Here is a 15658-nt window from a genome sequence, read left to right as displayed (position 1 = left end):
GTCGCTACTATAGTTCATTCTCTGATCGGGCAAAATGAACCTGCTCTCTTCCATGGAGCACTGATATCACAGTATATTGTTCTACTTAAAGGCTACAAAACATAAGCGAATCTAAAATGCAGACCTACACTGAAAAAGACATTTAACATGTGGTCTTTTTTGTTTTTTTTGGTTTTTTTTCTCACTAACTAAGCTCTGGCTGTGCTACCTGGTATATAAATATGAAAAGGAGAGAAATGCTCTGAAATTGCATATCTTTTGTTCCTAGAAAGGATTTTGTGTAAATGGATGCATAGATGAGGTGTTATGAGGGCTAAGGCCTTGCACAGAGTCTAAACCTGTGCATATGCAAAATAGTTGAGTGCACTTCTCAACCTAAAAATGGACTTTTCTTCTTCTCCTGTATACCTGTACATGAACTGGCACTTAATCGTGTAATTCGTCTAAGTGAGAGCCCCTTCACCTACAATGTTTTTAGCCACATGCTGCTATTTTCACTTGTAGCTGTCAGAATAGGATTGAAAGTCAGTGCCAACTATAGTGAATTTCCTGATTCTAGACACACAAGTATTGTGTAACTCTCCTTCCCCTAATCCACTCAAACCCAATGTAAGAATGTCCAATTCTCCACTGTATATAATTAAAATATTTCGATAGAAAAAGATGTTTCTAGAAATTGAACACAGACTTTCATCAAGTAAAAACGTTTCCCCCATGTGTCCTTTCCACATTTATTTTTAAATATAACACGCTTAATAAAAAAAGAACCTATACCTCCCTCTACTTTTTGTGTAATTTTTTTTTTTATCACAAAGTTTTATCACTCAGTTTTTTGTTGCCAGTGTTTTAAAGGTATTTATATATGCCTATTCATTTGGTTTTTGTCCACTTAGTTATTGACCTGCTTGTTCAAGAGTGTGCATTGTCTTGAGTTAGCTGTGTGTGTGCTGTTGAACAGCTTGCGTGTGTAGGTGCTCTCTATCACAGGTTCATACGGTGAGATCGTCTGACCTGGCCCTGCTGCTGGCTTTGCTCAGTCGACTTAGCGGTCTGGTGTCTTCTATCGTATCTGCGGCCTCCGTCCCTGCCTCAGCTAGAGGTACCCCCTCCCCATTCATCACCTTCTCTACCTCCCCATCCTCATCCACCAGAGCCTCCTCCACCTTCTCTGCTTCCACCTCTGCCGGCTGCACTTGCTTGGCCTCCTCCTCATGTAGTGTCACCCCCCCTGTCTCAGTTGTCTGAGCATAGGAGGGCAGAGTCTCATCATACACCTTAGAGATGTCCTCCATGGGCAGCACCTCCACCGACTTCCCCTCCAGCCCCTGGAAAGGTGGGGCCCCTCTGCCAGCCTCCATGCCCACTTCAGCCAGAGGATAGAGCTGACTTACAGGGTGAGCTTTCTCTTCCTCCAGCAGCTTGTAGCCTTTTGCCCTTTGCAAGGAGGACACAGCCAGAGCGGGCAGGCTCTTCCCCTGTGGTGGCAGGGGGGCTGATCCCTCACCCTGGGCTGGGGCTGGGGCTGGCTTACGAAAGACAAAGCGAATCTTCTTAAGGCCCAGGTGACTGATTTCCACAAAATTAAGGAATAGTGAGACACAGGCCACAGCCAACATAAAGATTATAAAGACGGTCTTCTCCGTGGGGCGAGACACAAAGCAGTCCACAGTGTTAGGGCAGGGCCAACGGCTGCATTTGTACAGTGGCAGGATGCGGAACCCATACAGGAAGTACTGGCCGACTACGAAGCCCACCTCAAACAGCGTCTTGAAGATGATATGGCAGATGTAGGTCCTCAGCAGAGTGCCCTCTAGCCGGAACTTCTTGCTTCCTTTTGTGCTGGTTTCTTTAGTGGTTCGGACACTTCCCTGATCAGGTGCCAGAGGGAGACGCTCCTCACTCAGCTCCTGTTGCCGGCTAAGTTCTGCCTCCTCACGCTCTTTACGTTTCTCCTCCATGTGGACATGATGCACAGCGTGACCCACATACACCAGTGATGGTGTGGACACAAAGATAATCTGCAGCACCCACAAGCGAATGTGGGAGATAGGGAAGGCCTCATCATAGCACACATTCTCACATCCAGGCTGCTGTGTGTTGCAGACATAGTCAGACTGCTCATCGCCCCACACAAACTCTGCCGCCGTGCCCAGGATGAGGATACGAAAGATGAAGAGCACTGTGAGCCACACCCGGCCGATCACCGTAGAGTGCTCGTTAACTTCCTCTAAAATATTACCCAGAAAGCTCCAGTCACCCATGATCGGTCCGTAGCACTGCAGAATGAAGGGTGGGGTAGGGAGGGACATGGAAGGTGCAGTTGGACAGGGAGGGTGGGGTAATTAGGATGAGCAAGGGGAGGGAAATAAGGAGTGCCAAAAGTAAGAAATGTAGAAGAGGAAAACTCAATCAAGTCAAATATTAAACCTAGACCATAATTTAATGCTACAACATCTTTGTATTAGAAAACCTGGAGAATTGTAATATTAGTGGATTCTGTAAGTAAATAAAAAAGCAGTTACTCTAATGTTAAGTTAAAACTGCTAGTGAGATATTAATTGTACGGAAGGATCCTTGTTCACAGTGTAAACATTAATTATCTCAAATATTAACTAACATGAAATCCAAAAAATTCTATTTATCTAGCTCTTAAAACATTCTATATAACAACTCGTGACTAAAAACCAATAGTTATCAGTAGTCCCCTCTTTTGTGTGATATATGATATATATGTGATCAAATGGGCAACTTGCCACAGCTGCGGCTCCGCTGAAGTTGAGTCCTGTCCCGTTCTCTTGGCACCCGGCAGGGAAAAGTGAACTTTTTTCTGCCCTCTTTCCCACCTAAAGCCCTGTCCTTGTCGCCCGACTGAGCAGATGTGAATGAATCGGCTCTGATGGTTGGTTTTTAGTTTGCTGCAATATTTAAGCTTGGAGCCAGACGGCCTTTATTTGCCGGGCGACGTGTGGTGACGCAGGAGACAATAGGATCAACAGAGGCCAGAGCGGGGATGTATGGGAGCAGGCCTCAGGCTCCCACACTAGCATGGACACTGTGCTGCCAGGGCACCGGGTCCACAGCACAGCAGTCCAGCTCCATGTGTGTAACTTCCTCACTCATATAGTATATACTAGAAGCAAAGAAACAGTAGATGAAACTACAACAGTAGCTGATGTGCCTGCAGCTGTGATGTCCAGCATTAGGACAGAGAGGCAGGTCAGTGACAGACTATAGGCTCAGGCAGGGATGAAGGAATTTATGTCCTTATGCATTAAAACAGGACAGTGTTGTTTCTGCAGAGATTCTGAACAGTTGGTTAATTTCAATAATAAATAAGATTTTTAAAAAATAATCTCCCAGGTCAGACCTTGGATTTACTATTTATTTCCAGAGAAGGTGACTAGCCCATTTCATGTTATTTAATATAAATAATATATATATAAATTAATATTAATAAATGAATTGGTAAATCACCGTTTCATGCGTGTAGATTTCCAAGATAACACAGATTAATATAAGATAGATCCAGAATGCCATGCATCTCAATTTGCTTGAAAATCAATAGTGTTATCAAGTTTGAGTTTTTGCAGAGTGAATAACTATATCCAACTCTGTGGCTGAGTTTGTGTGTGTGTCATTCTATCTGTCCCTTAGCTGGAATGTGAAGAATGTGAACCACTGAGTGAAAGGACACACTAAAATATCTCTACTAGGGCAGATAGTCAAACTTTCCCAGCTTTGGGAAGAAAAACATTCGTTAGTTATCTTTGATCACCGAATGAATCACTTCACTGATTTTTGATTAGATATAAAAGCTACTGCAGGCCCTTAAACTAAAATCTTTATTATGAAATATTAGATAACTTTCTAATAGACCCTGTAAGGCAGGGACAAAAACAATAAAAAGTGTAATGAAAACAGATGGATTTGATTGTAAGTCTGAGGTTGAGTTATGAATTTTACTGTAAGAGCACAACCACAGTTCTGTTTCTAATTTATTATTTCTTTAAAATATAATTTAAATACAAACTTTTGTCTGTGTAAATATTTGATCAGACAGCAGTAATATTCTTATGCATCTCAGTGATTTTATAGTAATGTCAGCATTTGTTTTTTTACCTGATAAATTGAATAGTCATTTTTAGCAGTATTCTCAGTATTTATTTAACAATACAATATTAAAAAAAGTTGAACGCAGTTTTTGTAGTAAGACTGAAAAGTTCTAATTCACTTGTACTGACTAATGATTATTGTTTTACATTTACCACGTTCATCTAAGACTGGATTTTATTGGATATTTATATTTATTTCCTTGTGTTAGCATTTAATACATTTCTTGAACTTTCAGCATGTTTTATTTGAAAAATGCCTTTGTTAGTCTGTTACCTAAATAATTGAAAACATGTTCTGCCGGTGAGCCACTGATGCACCAAATTAAAGGAAGCAACAAAACAATCGCATGGCAGTCGAGAACAGACAGTTTATTTGAAGTTGCACAATTCATTTCCCTTTGCCCAATCTAATTTCCAGGTTCCACAATTGTTTCATATTCCCAGGACCTAGGATTTGGCGATGTAGTGAAAAGTTTGAACAATGAGCAAAGTCTAATTTACCCATGTATTTCTAAGCTGGGACTGCCCTGTAAACTCATAGGATTATAAATGTTTAGTATAAAAACATGCAGAGCATTTTGGTCTTGATTTATTTAATCTGAATGGAAAACTTGTGAAACTGTAATTAAATCACTCCAGTGACACCAAATGTATTTTCCTTTTAATTAGTAAAAAGGAAAATACAGAAGCACAGCATATTTGACTTTTTTCACTTTATTATTATTAACATCTCTAATGGACAATGGAGATAACCTTATATTAAAGTGAGAAATGTAACAGATATTTATCAGTAGTCAAAATCCATGTATCAATAGAAATCATCACTCCTTTTATGGCTGTATCTCCACTCTGCCCATTTCACTATGCCACACCCTCCTTTCCTCTCAGCCAATCACATTCATGGTCTTTGGTGAACTTGAAAGTCCACCTCTTTGTTCTCTGGCCTGTTGATTAGTGGAGGATTTGGCCTCCAGTTTTAGCTCCACTGATCACACAGCTTTTTAAAATCGATGGTACAATCTTAGAGCAAAAACCAGAGTGGAACACTATATCCTGCCATGTCGAATGTCCCCAAGTGATTTGCTACAGTTTCTCTCTAAACAATATGGCATCCAGATGAGTGTGTATGTTTGCTAGAACCTATTTCCATATATCCAGGAGCACTGTTATCTTCTCATATAAAAATGGCCCCAACAAAAAGCCCCAATATTCACTCTCCTCTGGGCCCTGGATGATACAGGGGCTCAGTCTGTTGTGTCGGAGGATAGAAGCCATGTTCAGAGCTCTGTGGAGGCATCAGGGTGTACCCACTGAGCTGGCGCACCAGGGGACTCCCTTTAAAGAGCTGTGTGTTGGTATAGTGGATGCTTGCATGCTAAGCCCTACGGTGGGCTCGTGAATGGCACCGGGATTTCACACAAAGACATGATGTCATGATGCAGGGTGCGGACCCCATTGAGCATGTGCAGCGATGCGTGAGGCCAGATTAGACCTTCGAAGCTGGGCACCAACTGGCCATTAGTCAGAATGCTAACACGCTAACAAACATATCGTACAACAATCTGCCTACTGCACGATGGTGCCACGCGCTTCCTGCTCACAGGGCCTTTGAAAGACAGGAAGTAACTGAAATCTTACTTTATAAAAACCTTATCAATTAAAGCAATTGAAGACACGTATTTCGTCTAACAATATGTATTTTGTGATTCTAACACGTGTTGGCAGGCGGTTGGTTTGATTTGGCCTCACAGTTACCTCTCACACAATGAACATCTCACACCACTCCCTGAGGAAAAACACTTTTCAGTAGGAGTGTGTTCTTGCACTCAAAATAACATGTTTTTTATGTGCCATGATTGGCACATAATCGGTTTAAATTTGAAACAAAGTCATGCCTTTTGAAAGCAGAAAGTACTTTAACGGTTTAAATTTAAGGGTTTTGCATGTGTCCCTGGGAGCAGTGCAGAGACAGATAAAAAAAAAAACATCCAACATGACAGTAAAACCCACAAATAAAAGTAATGAAATCAATAAAAGCCTCAAGAAAGATATTGAACACGCTTTCTTTAATTAATATAATGGAGCTGATAGGGGGCATACTTTACTCAAAAAAGGACTTAACCAGCAGATTTAAGCCTGTCCACTAATGCTGCAAAGGTTCAGACACTTCAAACTATTTTGAGAAGACTTCATTAAAGTCTGGATTCACTGTCACTCTTGAAGCTAAAGACAGTGCTGGAAAAAGGACATATAACATTATATGCCAGACACAGCAGTGAAATACGAAGCACATGATCCAACAAAAATCATCATCACTCAGCTTACTGTATATTCCAAAAAAATCTGCTCTTTTATGTAAATATGTATTTGATTAGGACACTTTACCTCTAGTAATAGCATCCCTGGCCACTTTATTATGTACACCTACTGCATATAATTTAATGTAAGTAAAATAGCTCTGCCACACAATTATAATGATCGTATACTTGTATTTTTCATACTATATTTGACATACTGTAGTTCTTTCAAGATCAGCAAAATAACCACTTGTTATCAAAAGACTTACCTATTTTAAAGAATACATTTACGAACTAAATTATAATAACAGAAATATACACAGGAATGGAAACTGCTTTTTTGCTCATAGTGTGTCAGGGATTTGTGATTATTGTCTCCTGAATTGAGCTGACCACACAGTATTTCAAAGAAAAACCTTTTACTCTCAAGCTCATGTTTCTGTGTCTCTCTCACGTTTTTAATCACATGAAACTCCCAATGTCGTTCATCTTTCCACTCACACAGAAAGGAGTCTTTCACAGCGGGGTTAAAGAGATTGTCTCGTTGATGGCCTCACCGATACAACATGACCCGGGAGGCACTGCTGAGTCCCATGACAGCACATCACTAAAAACCTCAGTGGCACAAGGCTTACGCTTAAAGACAGAGATGCACTTGTTTCTAAACACCAGTTGTGTTTGCATTTGTGCAAGTATCATCATTTTTCTTTGTGTGTTGGAGACCTGCTGCTTCAGTGAAAACACCTCAGTTTTTCTCGTCGATTGTTTTTTTAATGAGTTATTTGTTTAAAACCACTTCTTTTGTTTTGAATGGAACTATGAGACATCAAGATCCCAGCAGTTTAACTTTGTTATGCGACCAGCAATTTCTCATTTCCTCTGAGAAACAAGCAGTGGTTTCTTTCCTGCGATGGTGAGAAAGTTTGAAACTATTCACAAAGGCATCCAAAACTGACTGAGTAAACAGCAGTGACACTGTTGCCACTCGCTTCAGTATTAGCCAACGGAAAGTGTTGAGGAGACTGATAATAGCAGCAGTCTACAGGTTTGACCCAGTGAGACCTAAAAACAAGAAAGACAGAAATGTATATCAAGGAGTCAGAAAGAATTTAAACACATTCTTATATGTACCCACATGTATGCAGACACACACTTATCATCAACAAGAATGCACACACACCCGCAGACCCTACTGCATCTGATTGTGGGCCATAGTATTGTGTTTTTGAGGGCTGAGTTCTTGTCACCCAGCTGGACTTGGGTTTGGCCATTGTGTTTGGGAGGTCACATTTGTTGAATTTGGATCAGGCCACTGTCCTTCATGTGCTCAGCTTTTCACACAGACTCATGGGACAAGCTCATTTTGAGCCTGGAACCAGGTCTGTTAAACACACAGGAACTGCATAAAAATTTTGAAAGCTAGAAAGTGACATGCGTCATTACAAAGAAAAATGTAGCACGTAAAATTTTAAGTTATAAATATTTTTCACTGGCTATTGTATGACAGTTTGTTGGAGAGTTAAATACAGATTGATCGTTGGTAAGATTAGAGTAGTGTGTTTAAATGGTGAGAAGACTGGACTGTTTGGTCTCCCTACCTGCATTTGTACTTAGGGTTTCCCTTTCCATGTCCTGTTACAACACCAGCACACACAAGTCTTCTGTGTCTGTGAGAGGACTCAGTTGTTCAAGGGGCTACTATTGTCTTTTGTGTGTGTGTGTGCATGTGTGTGTGTGCATGTGTCTGTTTAGTGCGTGTTTAGTGTGTGAGTCTGGAGTTTAGATCTTAAATTCTGATTGTTACTTTCTGGGATTCTGTAAGGAAAATCTAATACCCCAGTGACTGCTCACACTCACTACGGACCCCATTGTTGTACTTGTGTATTATTGGTTGTATAATGGCCTGATCTTTGCTATTAGAAGTACTGGAGAAAGTCTCAGCCCAAAACATCAGTGTACATTAAATACTTTCCATATAAATCATGATGTGCGTACTTTGGAGTTGGCTCATATATCAGTTTCCACTGATACACTCATTAAATAAAAATGATTTGAGAGTGTTCTTCACACATGCTTTTTTGCTACAATCACAAAATTTACAGCAGTGCCCTTATCCTTTATCTCCTAAAATGTCACTGTGCTCAGCTCACTGTGACAGTACGCTTTGGCATTTAGAGGCCCTTACAAGCTACATTACCAAACTGTTACCAATCTGAGTCTTAAGGGAGGGACTGAACCCAAGGCTCTCTGCTTCAAAAGATTCACTATGTTAAGACGGTTCCCTCTTTTAAATCACTTCAGAAATATCTTCCATTTTGTAACACACGCTTTATTTAGTTTTAACTGTCCTATTTTAAACATTTTTCTGAATTCCTCTGTATATTTTCATACTGTCACTGTCTGTTTTAAAGAAGCTTTACTCCCCTTGTAACTTTTAAGTAGAGTGTGTTATAAATAGTTTATCATAACAACACCTTTACAAAAATTTATATTACAATGCTATGATATATTATACATTGCTTGTTGTAAAGCTATTGTTGTTTATAATTTGCACACACTTTCCCAGAACTAGTTTCATCCATGGAGAGTCACAGTGGATGTATGTGTCACAGACCGTCTGAGGCCTGCGACTGGAGTCCTCGTCAGTTTTACAGGCCCAGGCCCCCCATCAGGAAACAAGCTGACCTGGCAACTTCATGTAGTCTGGGCCTGTGAGAGAGAGAGAGAGGGGGAGAGACAGGGGCGAGAGAATGAATTGTTCTCACCAGTGAAGAAGGAAGTGGAAAGGCAGCTTCCTCTCTGTGTAATGCTGGGCACCATGGGAAGGAGAGGAGAATCGATGTGCACACAATGGAGAAGGAGTGGGTGGAGGGCAGACGGCAGTCTTTAATGGAGAAAGGATGTAAATGCAGTGTGTGACCTGATGTGAGAGGCTGGATGACAGAGACTGAAATTCTGGATGAATCGTGTTGGGTTTGACACTATGTTTGGCCTACTGCTAAGAAGATTTTAGTGGGACCATTTTATTAAATGAACACAGAGCAGCTATTTCATGTGAGGTTTCTTTGTTTTTGGAAGATCGAATTTCAAAGTGGAAAATGTTTAATCCATGAGTAGGATGCAACATCAAACAATATGTGTTTAATTGTTGAAGCGAAATCAGTGATTGATCCCATAGGAACCAATTAATCACCATAGCAACTGCAGTTGATGAAATCACCTGTGTCATGTGGCAAACACACATAAGCAGTCTGCCACTGTGAGGACCTCATCCAACTAACTAGATATGTGGGCTGTTTAACTACAGTGTGTTATTGTGTTAGACTGAGCTTTTAGCTCTCCATTGCCTGTTTTCCCTTTAGCTAATAGTTAATTGCACTGATGGGCAGCTCTGCGTGAGTTTATAGAGGTTTGTTGTTATTGAAGCTGTATAAAAGTTTAATGGCATATAAAAAGTTAACCTGTATGTGGCGGGGGGGTGGAGGAGCCTGCAATGGCCCTTCATCATGGCTAACGTTTTGATTTGTCATTCCAGGAAAATCAATGATGAAACAAGTTTCATTAATGATGACTAAGTTCCATTAGGCGTCCTAGTAAGCCATGCCAGAGTCTGCATGTACAATGGGCCTTGGAAATACCTCACCTAGCTGGAATGCATCCTTTTAATGTCATTAGCAACACTTGTTTTTCCTACCAAACAGGCCTAAATGTCTGTAGTTCAAAAGTGCCGCTGGTCGATTTATGCATATTGAATAAAAGGAGGTGAAGATCACCCCTCTGTGGACCAGTGGTAGCCCTGTGTCCTTTTAATGCACAGTTACTGATTTTTGGCAATTTAAAGTTGATGTGCAAATGTTAATGATATTAGCAAACCATTATCTGTTCAGGATGTATAGTGCAGCATTAGCTTTCAGATGGAATTGGTACCTAAAGAATACAAGTCATTCTCCCACTTCCCTTCTTGCTCACCACTAACTCCTTTGGTGAGCAACTTTTCAGCTTTACCATTAAATAGTGTCCAGTATGCTGTGTATGGGAATCAGTCTATGTGTTGTTAATGGATTTATAACAGTGTGAGGAAACAAGAAAAGGAAGAAGAAAAAAAGTTAGGAAGCTTTTGATGAACGTGCGTGAAAGTTGACTAAGGTTCTGAGAAAGGCGGAGTACGAGGAACACGTATGTATTTCTTAGGGCAGGAAAAGTGGCCTGAAGGGTTAGATTTCAGCAGAGGGTAACACCCTGTGTGTCTCTATCAGGGGCACACATGGCCCGACGCAGGGTGATTTCATGCCTCCAGGTCCCCTCAGTCAGCCAGTCGCCCAACACAATGTTATCGACGGATAGGAGTGTCGGCACACACGGTCAGCCATCCACTGCCAAACACCCATGAGAGTTTCTCACACATGCACAGTGGGTTAAAGAAATGATTTATAATTTTATGTAGTTTCCTCGTTTGAAAGTGTCACTTTAACAATGACCAGGACAAACAGGAAGTCATAAAACAGCCCCATATTGTTGAGACAAAAAACATGCTGAGCCACCCAAAAAACACAAAACTGCCAGTTATTCATTTATTTAATCTATTAAACTCCTGTAAAATGCATTGCGTTTTCATTGCCTTATGAACAATACTGTCCTTTCATTCATTGTTTGTTTTCAGGGATGTATGGTGGACATATAAATACACAAACATGCCCTATTCTAGCTTCAATCATTATATCCATGTAAAACATGTATGCTGATTACACACACACATACACAGCATCCGTCTGTCTACATGTCTGAGTTCGGTGGTTGTCTTGGGTTAGGGGTCTTGTAGATATGCCTCTTCCTGCGTTTGTTAGGCCGCTCCTTCTCCGTGGCTGCTCACTGGGATGCTATAACTCCACAGTGGTGACGGCACGGGGGAGTTGGGGGGTTATGGCATTAAAAGTCTATTTCCTCCTGCACTCTCGACATCTTGATAACCTTGTTCTTAGAAGGGCGGAGGAGGAACTGACAAGGTCGACTGCATGAGTTTTGTTTGCTTTCATTTTGTTAAATCATCAGTTACATTCAATAATCTTAGAAAAACGTTTGGAATAAAAATATTGATAGAGAAGTTTAACAACAGACCCGCCAATATTAGAGCCCGAAAATCGTTTTTCAAAGCAGATATTTAGATTTTTATAGTAGGTAAGACATGGCTGTTAATAATAATAATAATGACTGACGTCCTTCAAATGTGTCCCAGTAAATCATGACAGTGTGACAGTGTGTAAGCATGTAAAACAGCAAGACCCTGAAACCAAGTCAGTACTGTGGAAATAGTAGCATATGAATAGTTGAGAGTTTTAAGATGTTTGATAAGGATCCCTTAAATCTGGTGGGCTTTAGAAGCTACACATTATCCATACTTAAAAGTTAAATTGGGCAGCACGGTGTCTTGGTGGTTAGCACTGTTGCCTCACAGCAAGAAGGTCCTGGGTTGAAACCCATCAGGGGCCTTTCTGTGTGGAGTTTGCATGTTCTCCCTGTGCTTGTGTGGGTTTTCTCCAGGTACTCTGGTTTCCTCCCACAGTCCAAAAACATGTATGTCAGGTTGATTGGTGACTCTAAATTGCCCATAGGAGTGAGTGTGAGTGTGTGAGGTTGTTTGTCTCTATGTGGCCCTGTGATGGACTGGTGACCTGTCCAGGGTGGACCCCTGCCTTTCACCCAAAGAGAGCTGGAATAGACTCCAGCAGATCCCCATGACCCTGGTTAGGGATATGTGGGTATAGAAAATGGATGGATGGATGGATGGGTATAGATGATGGATGGAGGGATAAAGTTGAATTCATGGCCAATAAATCAAAACTTTGCTCAGTTTAATGCATTTAGAGATTCTGCTGCTACTGTCAAGGAATAAACTTGGTAAGAGTCATCCTTAACATGCAACAATGCATTTATGCATCCATAGAATATTCATCGTCAGTGCCTTCACTCTGGAAATACATTTTAGCTGGGGTCAGACATCAGCTTGTAAAAATAGCATCAGTATAGATCTACAGAAATAAACAGCAATGCAAACAGAAGCTGAAGTGGCAGAAGTTGAAGACTGACTTCTCGGCACCCACCTTTTGGTTTAAAATTTTGTCACCCTATATGTGCAAGCGGCGAATTGCTATGGGTGAATTGAATTGTTTACAGCCTGTGACCATCTGCCATGGAGCCAGAACAGTGATAGTTAAACTTTGGCAGTGACAAATAACACACCTAAAAACAAAACTGAAAAATAAAACACTGGCACTGAAGCATTTGTTCTGAAAAGAAAAACAACTTTGGATTTGAAAAACGAATTAAACCAAAAAAAAAGTTTAGGTAAACAATTAAAATAAGATAAAAAAGATCAAGTTAAAAAAAGCAAAATGAAGGAATGGAGTCCAAAACAAACTGTGGGATAGGACCTGGCAGTTGAAATTGCGGAGACAGGATGTTTTTGACTGATAACCACGTGCTACCAGCCAGTGCAAAGTGCAGTAAATGGATCTGATTAAAAAGCAGTCTGTGACAACATACCAGTGCTGTGGATAACTCCTTTGTGACTTAGACACAGATTATACTGTCATGTACCAGTGCATGACCATTTGTACATATATGTTTTCACCTCATTTAAAACGACTTTGAGTTCGTCTTTTCAACCTTTCCGACTGTGATGTTTGACGATACATGTATTGTCATATTCTCTGACCATAGCTCAGGGAGCCCCAGTGGAGTTGGAGGGTGTATATGAGGATGTGATGGCTGTTCAGGAGCATGTGTCCGTCAAGCCTGGCTTCCCCCTGACTCCGGTGAGGCAGGGCTGAAATGGGTTTGTGTCATGAGCAGAATAGCAGACAGGGGTCAGACTGGTGAGCACTTGGGGAGGGATACACTAATGCATCCTGGCAGTGTGGGCTTTTTCCATCAAACACTCAAGTAGACATACACATACTGTCACACACGTATAAGCATGTGCAGTTGTCTCTTTACTTTTGCTCTTGTGCTTTCAGTAACACACACATTCAGTCCCCTCATTGGCACTGTTGGGAAGCTGTAAGTGATGAGATTAAGTTGTGGAACATCACTTCTTTGTTACAAATCACTTCATGCTGTTATTCTGCAGGGATGTGGTTCCACATCTAAATCTATCCAATGAGCAGCACAATGGAAATGTCAGAACAGCCAAGGGTGTAAGGCTACATAATTAGGATTTAGCAACAACTTTTCCATTCCTTCAAATTACTGACTGAAACCTGACGGGATGTTACAGAAGAAGCTCCAAAGGCTTTTGTTTAAGGAAACATCTGAAATGTGAACTCTTTTTTTATACTCTCCTGCATCACTTTTTGAGATGCAGACAGCTAAAAGCTAAAAGGTGTATTATTCTTAGCATTAGGGGGTGTTCAGGTAACATTAACAAAAAATGCACAGTCCTTGCAGAGGGTTTTTAAGTTTTTTTTTTGTTTTTTTTTTGAAGAGCAAGAAAGGTTAGAATTAATACAAGACATGAACAGATAAAATATTTTGTGTGGACTGCTAGGGTGCAGGATCACCACTCCTGGCCTGAGGTCCAGCAGGGTTTTCATGTGATCCTTATCATTTGGTTTCTCCTGATTTTGTTTTTACATGCAAAAACATTTTCTCTGCTCCGCGGTCAAAGGCGCAGTTGTTGAAGAGGAGAATTTAGCCATTCAGATTGATTAGGCCATGACATTTGCAGGATGAAGAAACTTAGTCAGTGAACAAAAGCAAAAATTATGGGTGGCAGCATCTCACTGCTAATGAAAGGACAAAAAGAAGTAGATATTTTAAGATCAAAGCTCAATGCCACTCTTACATCGGTACACTAAGTATGAAGAATGAACACCATTTCTGTATTTTTATGTGCAGCATGATCTGTACGTAATTTGTATTGACATCTGTATCTCCTTTCTTAATTTACACAAAAGTCTAATTCTCAGAACTACCTGTTGAGACTTTACAAGTGATTTCCTGTAGGAATATTTCTTGGCTGGGTACATCCTGGAGATAAACCAAGGCGACATGAAAATAAATAAGCAAAGTACTTCTTTACAATAAAAACCTGAGAAAGAAGAAAATCCAGGGAGAGAGTCTGGGACTGACAAATGTCATGCTTGTCGAATCAAAAAATAATTGTCACATTCAGTGGTGTTCCTGATTTCTTATTTTTTTGCATGTTTGTCACACTTTGATGTTTCAGATCATCAAACAAATTTAAATATTAGTCAAAGATAACACAGGTAAACACATCATGCAGTTTTTAGATGGTTTTTATTATTAGGGGAAAACAAAATCCAAAACTGAAAACTTCAAAGATGAGTGGGCCAAAATTCCTCCACAGCACTGTAACAGACTCATTGCAAGTGTGTTTACGTGTTATCTTTGACTAATACTTCAATTTGTTTGATGATCTGAAACATTAAAGTGTGACAAACATGCAAAAAAATAAGAAATCAGGAAGGGGCCAAGACTTTTTCACACCACTGTATGTTAGTGAGAGTATGTTTTTAGGTCACCACGTACAGTATCTACAGCCATTTGAATGCCTTCAAATGCACATTAACCCTTCAGCAAGGATAAATTGAACCTAAAGGATCCTCATTATATAATGCAGCATGTATCTGCCAGCAGGCTGGGGAGCTGACTGGTAGTCCTAGGGTGAAACTCACACTACATATAGCAGGAGAGGAAAGGAGGAGAAAGGAAGGAAAGAGAAGGAGGATGAAATCTTTTAATTTTGAATGTGGGTCTTTGTTTCTATTCCTAATTTCAGCAAGTGGTTTCAGACAAGCACAAGATTACAGAGGACAGAGAAAGAAGAAACTACGAACAAAGTAAGTACAGTTTTTCCATCAAAGCCTTCTGATCTTATGAGCTTACTGGTCTTTGATTTTATTTTGTTTCATGTTTTTTTTTGTTTTTTCCTTCCAGATGTAAACTAATTTAACACAGTTGTGGGTTTTAAAAATAAAGCCAGAGTCACATTTGAAATAGATTTATTTCATTTACGCATCAGTTTGTCCTTCCTTCGACTCTCTTTAGAATTACAGAACTTGAATAATGTAGTGAATGTGTCAGCTTTTTGAAAAAATAAATAAATAATAAAGACTAAATCTTGTTTTGTAGGAATTTCACTGTGCAAACAGCAGAGGAGTAAACCTAAAGCAGTACTCTGTAAAGAAGAGAACTCTGGAAGTTTACTCTGAGCGGATTTGCCATTGCTCC

General features: G+C 40.3%; 1 protein-coding gene across 3 annotated transcripts; it reads right to left on the bottom strand.

The window, feature by feature from the left end:
* Positions 1-989: 989 nt before the first annotated feature.
* Positions 990-2261, bottom strand: LOC113123409 (gap junction alpha-8 protein-like). 3 transcript variants are annotated; one of them, XM_026295441.1, is made up of 2 exons: positions 1224-2261; positions 990-1166 (listed from the first exon to the last, which is right to left on the bottom strand). In XM_026295441.1, the coding sequence occupies exons 1-2, from the start codon at positions 2259-2261 to the stop codon at positions 990-992; spliced, it is 1215 nt and encodes a 404-aa protein (XP_026151226.1). The 3 variants fall into 3 exon arrangements, with proteins under 3 accessions (XP_026151226.1, XP_026151227.1, XP_026151225.1); XM_026295442.1 differs by having other exon boundaries at positions 990-1139; XM_026295440.1 differs by having other exon boundaries at positions 990-2261.
* Positions 2262-15658: the final 13397 nt, after the last annotated feature.

Source organism: Mastacembelus armatus, chromosome 21 (assembly GCF_900324485.2).
Source record: "Mastacembelus armatus chromosome 21, fMasArm1.2, whole genome shotgun sequence".
NCBI lineage: Eukaryota > Metazoa > Chordata > Actinopteri > Synbranchiformes > Mastacembelidae > Mastacembelus > Mastacembelus armatus.
The sequence above is the reverse complement of the archived record's forward strand: the minus strand, read 5'-3'. Positions and strand labels throughout refer to the sequence as shown.

Excerpts from the sequence above, each read along its gene's own strand:
- LOC113123409 (XM_026295440.1), bottom strand. The coding sequence starts at position 2,261 with ATGGGTGACTGGAGCTTTCTGGGTAATATTTTAGAGGAAGTTAACGAG.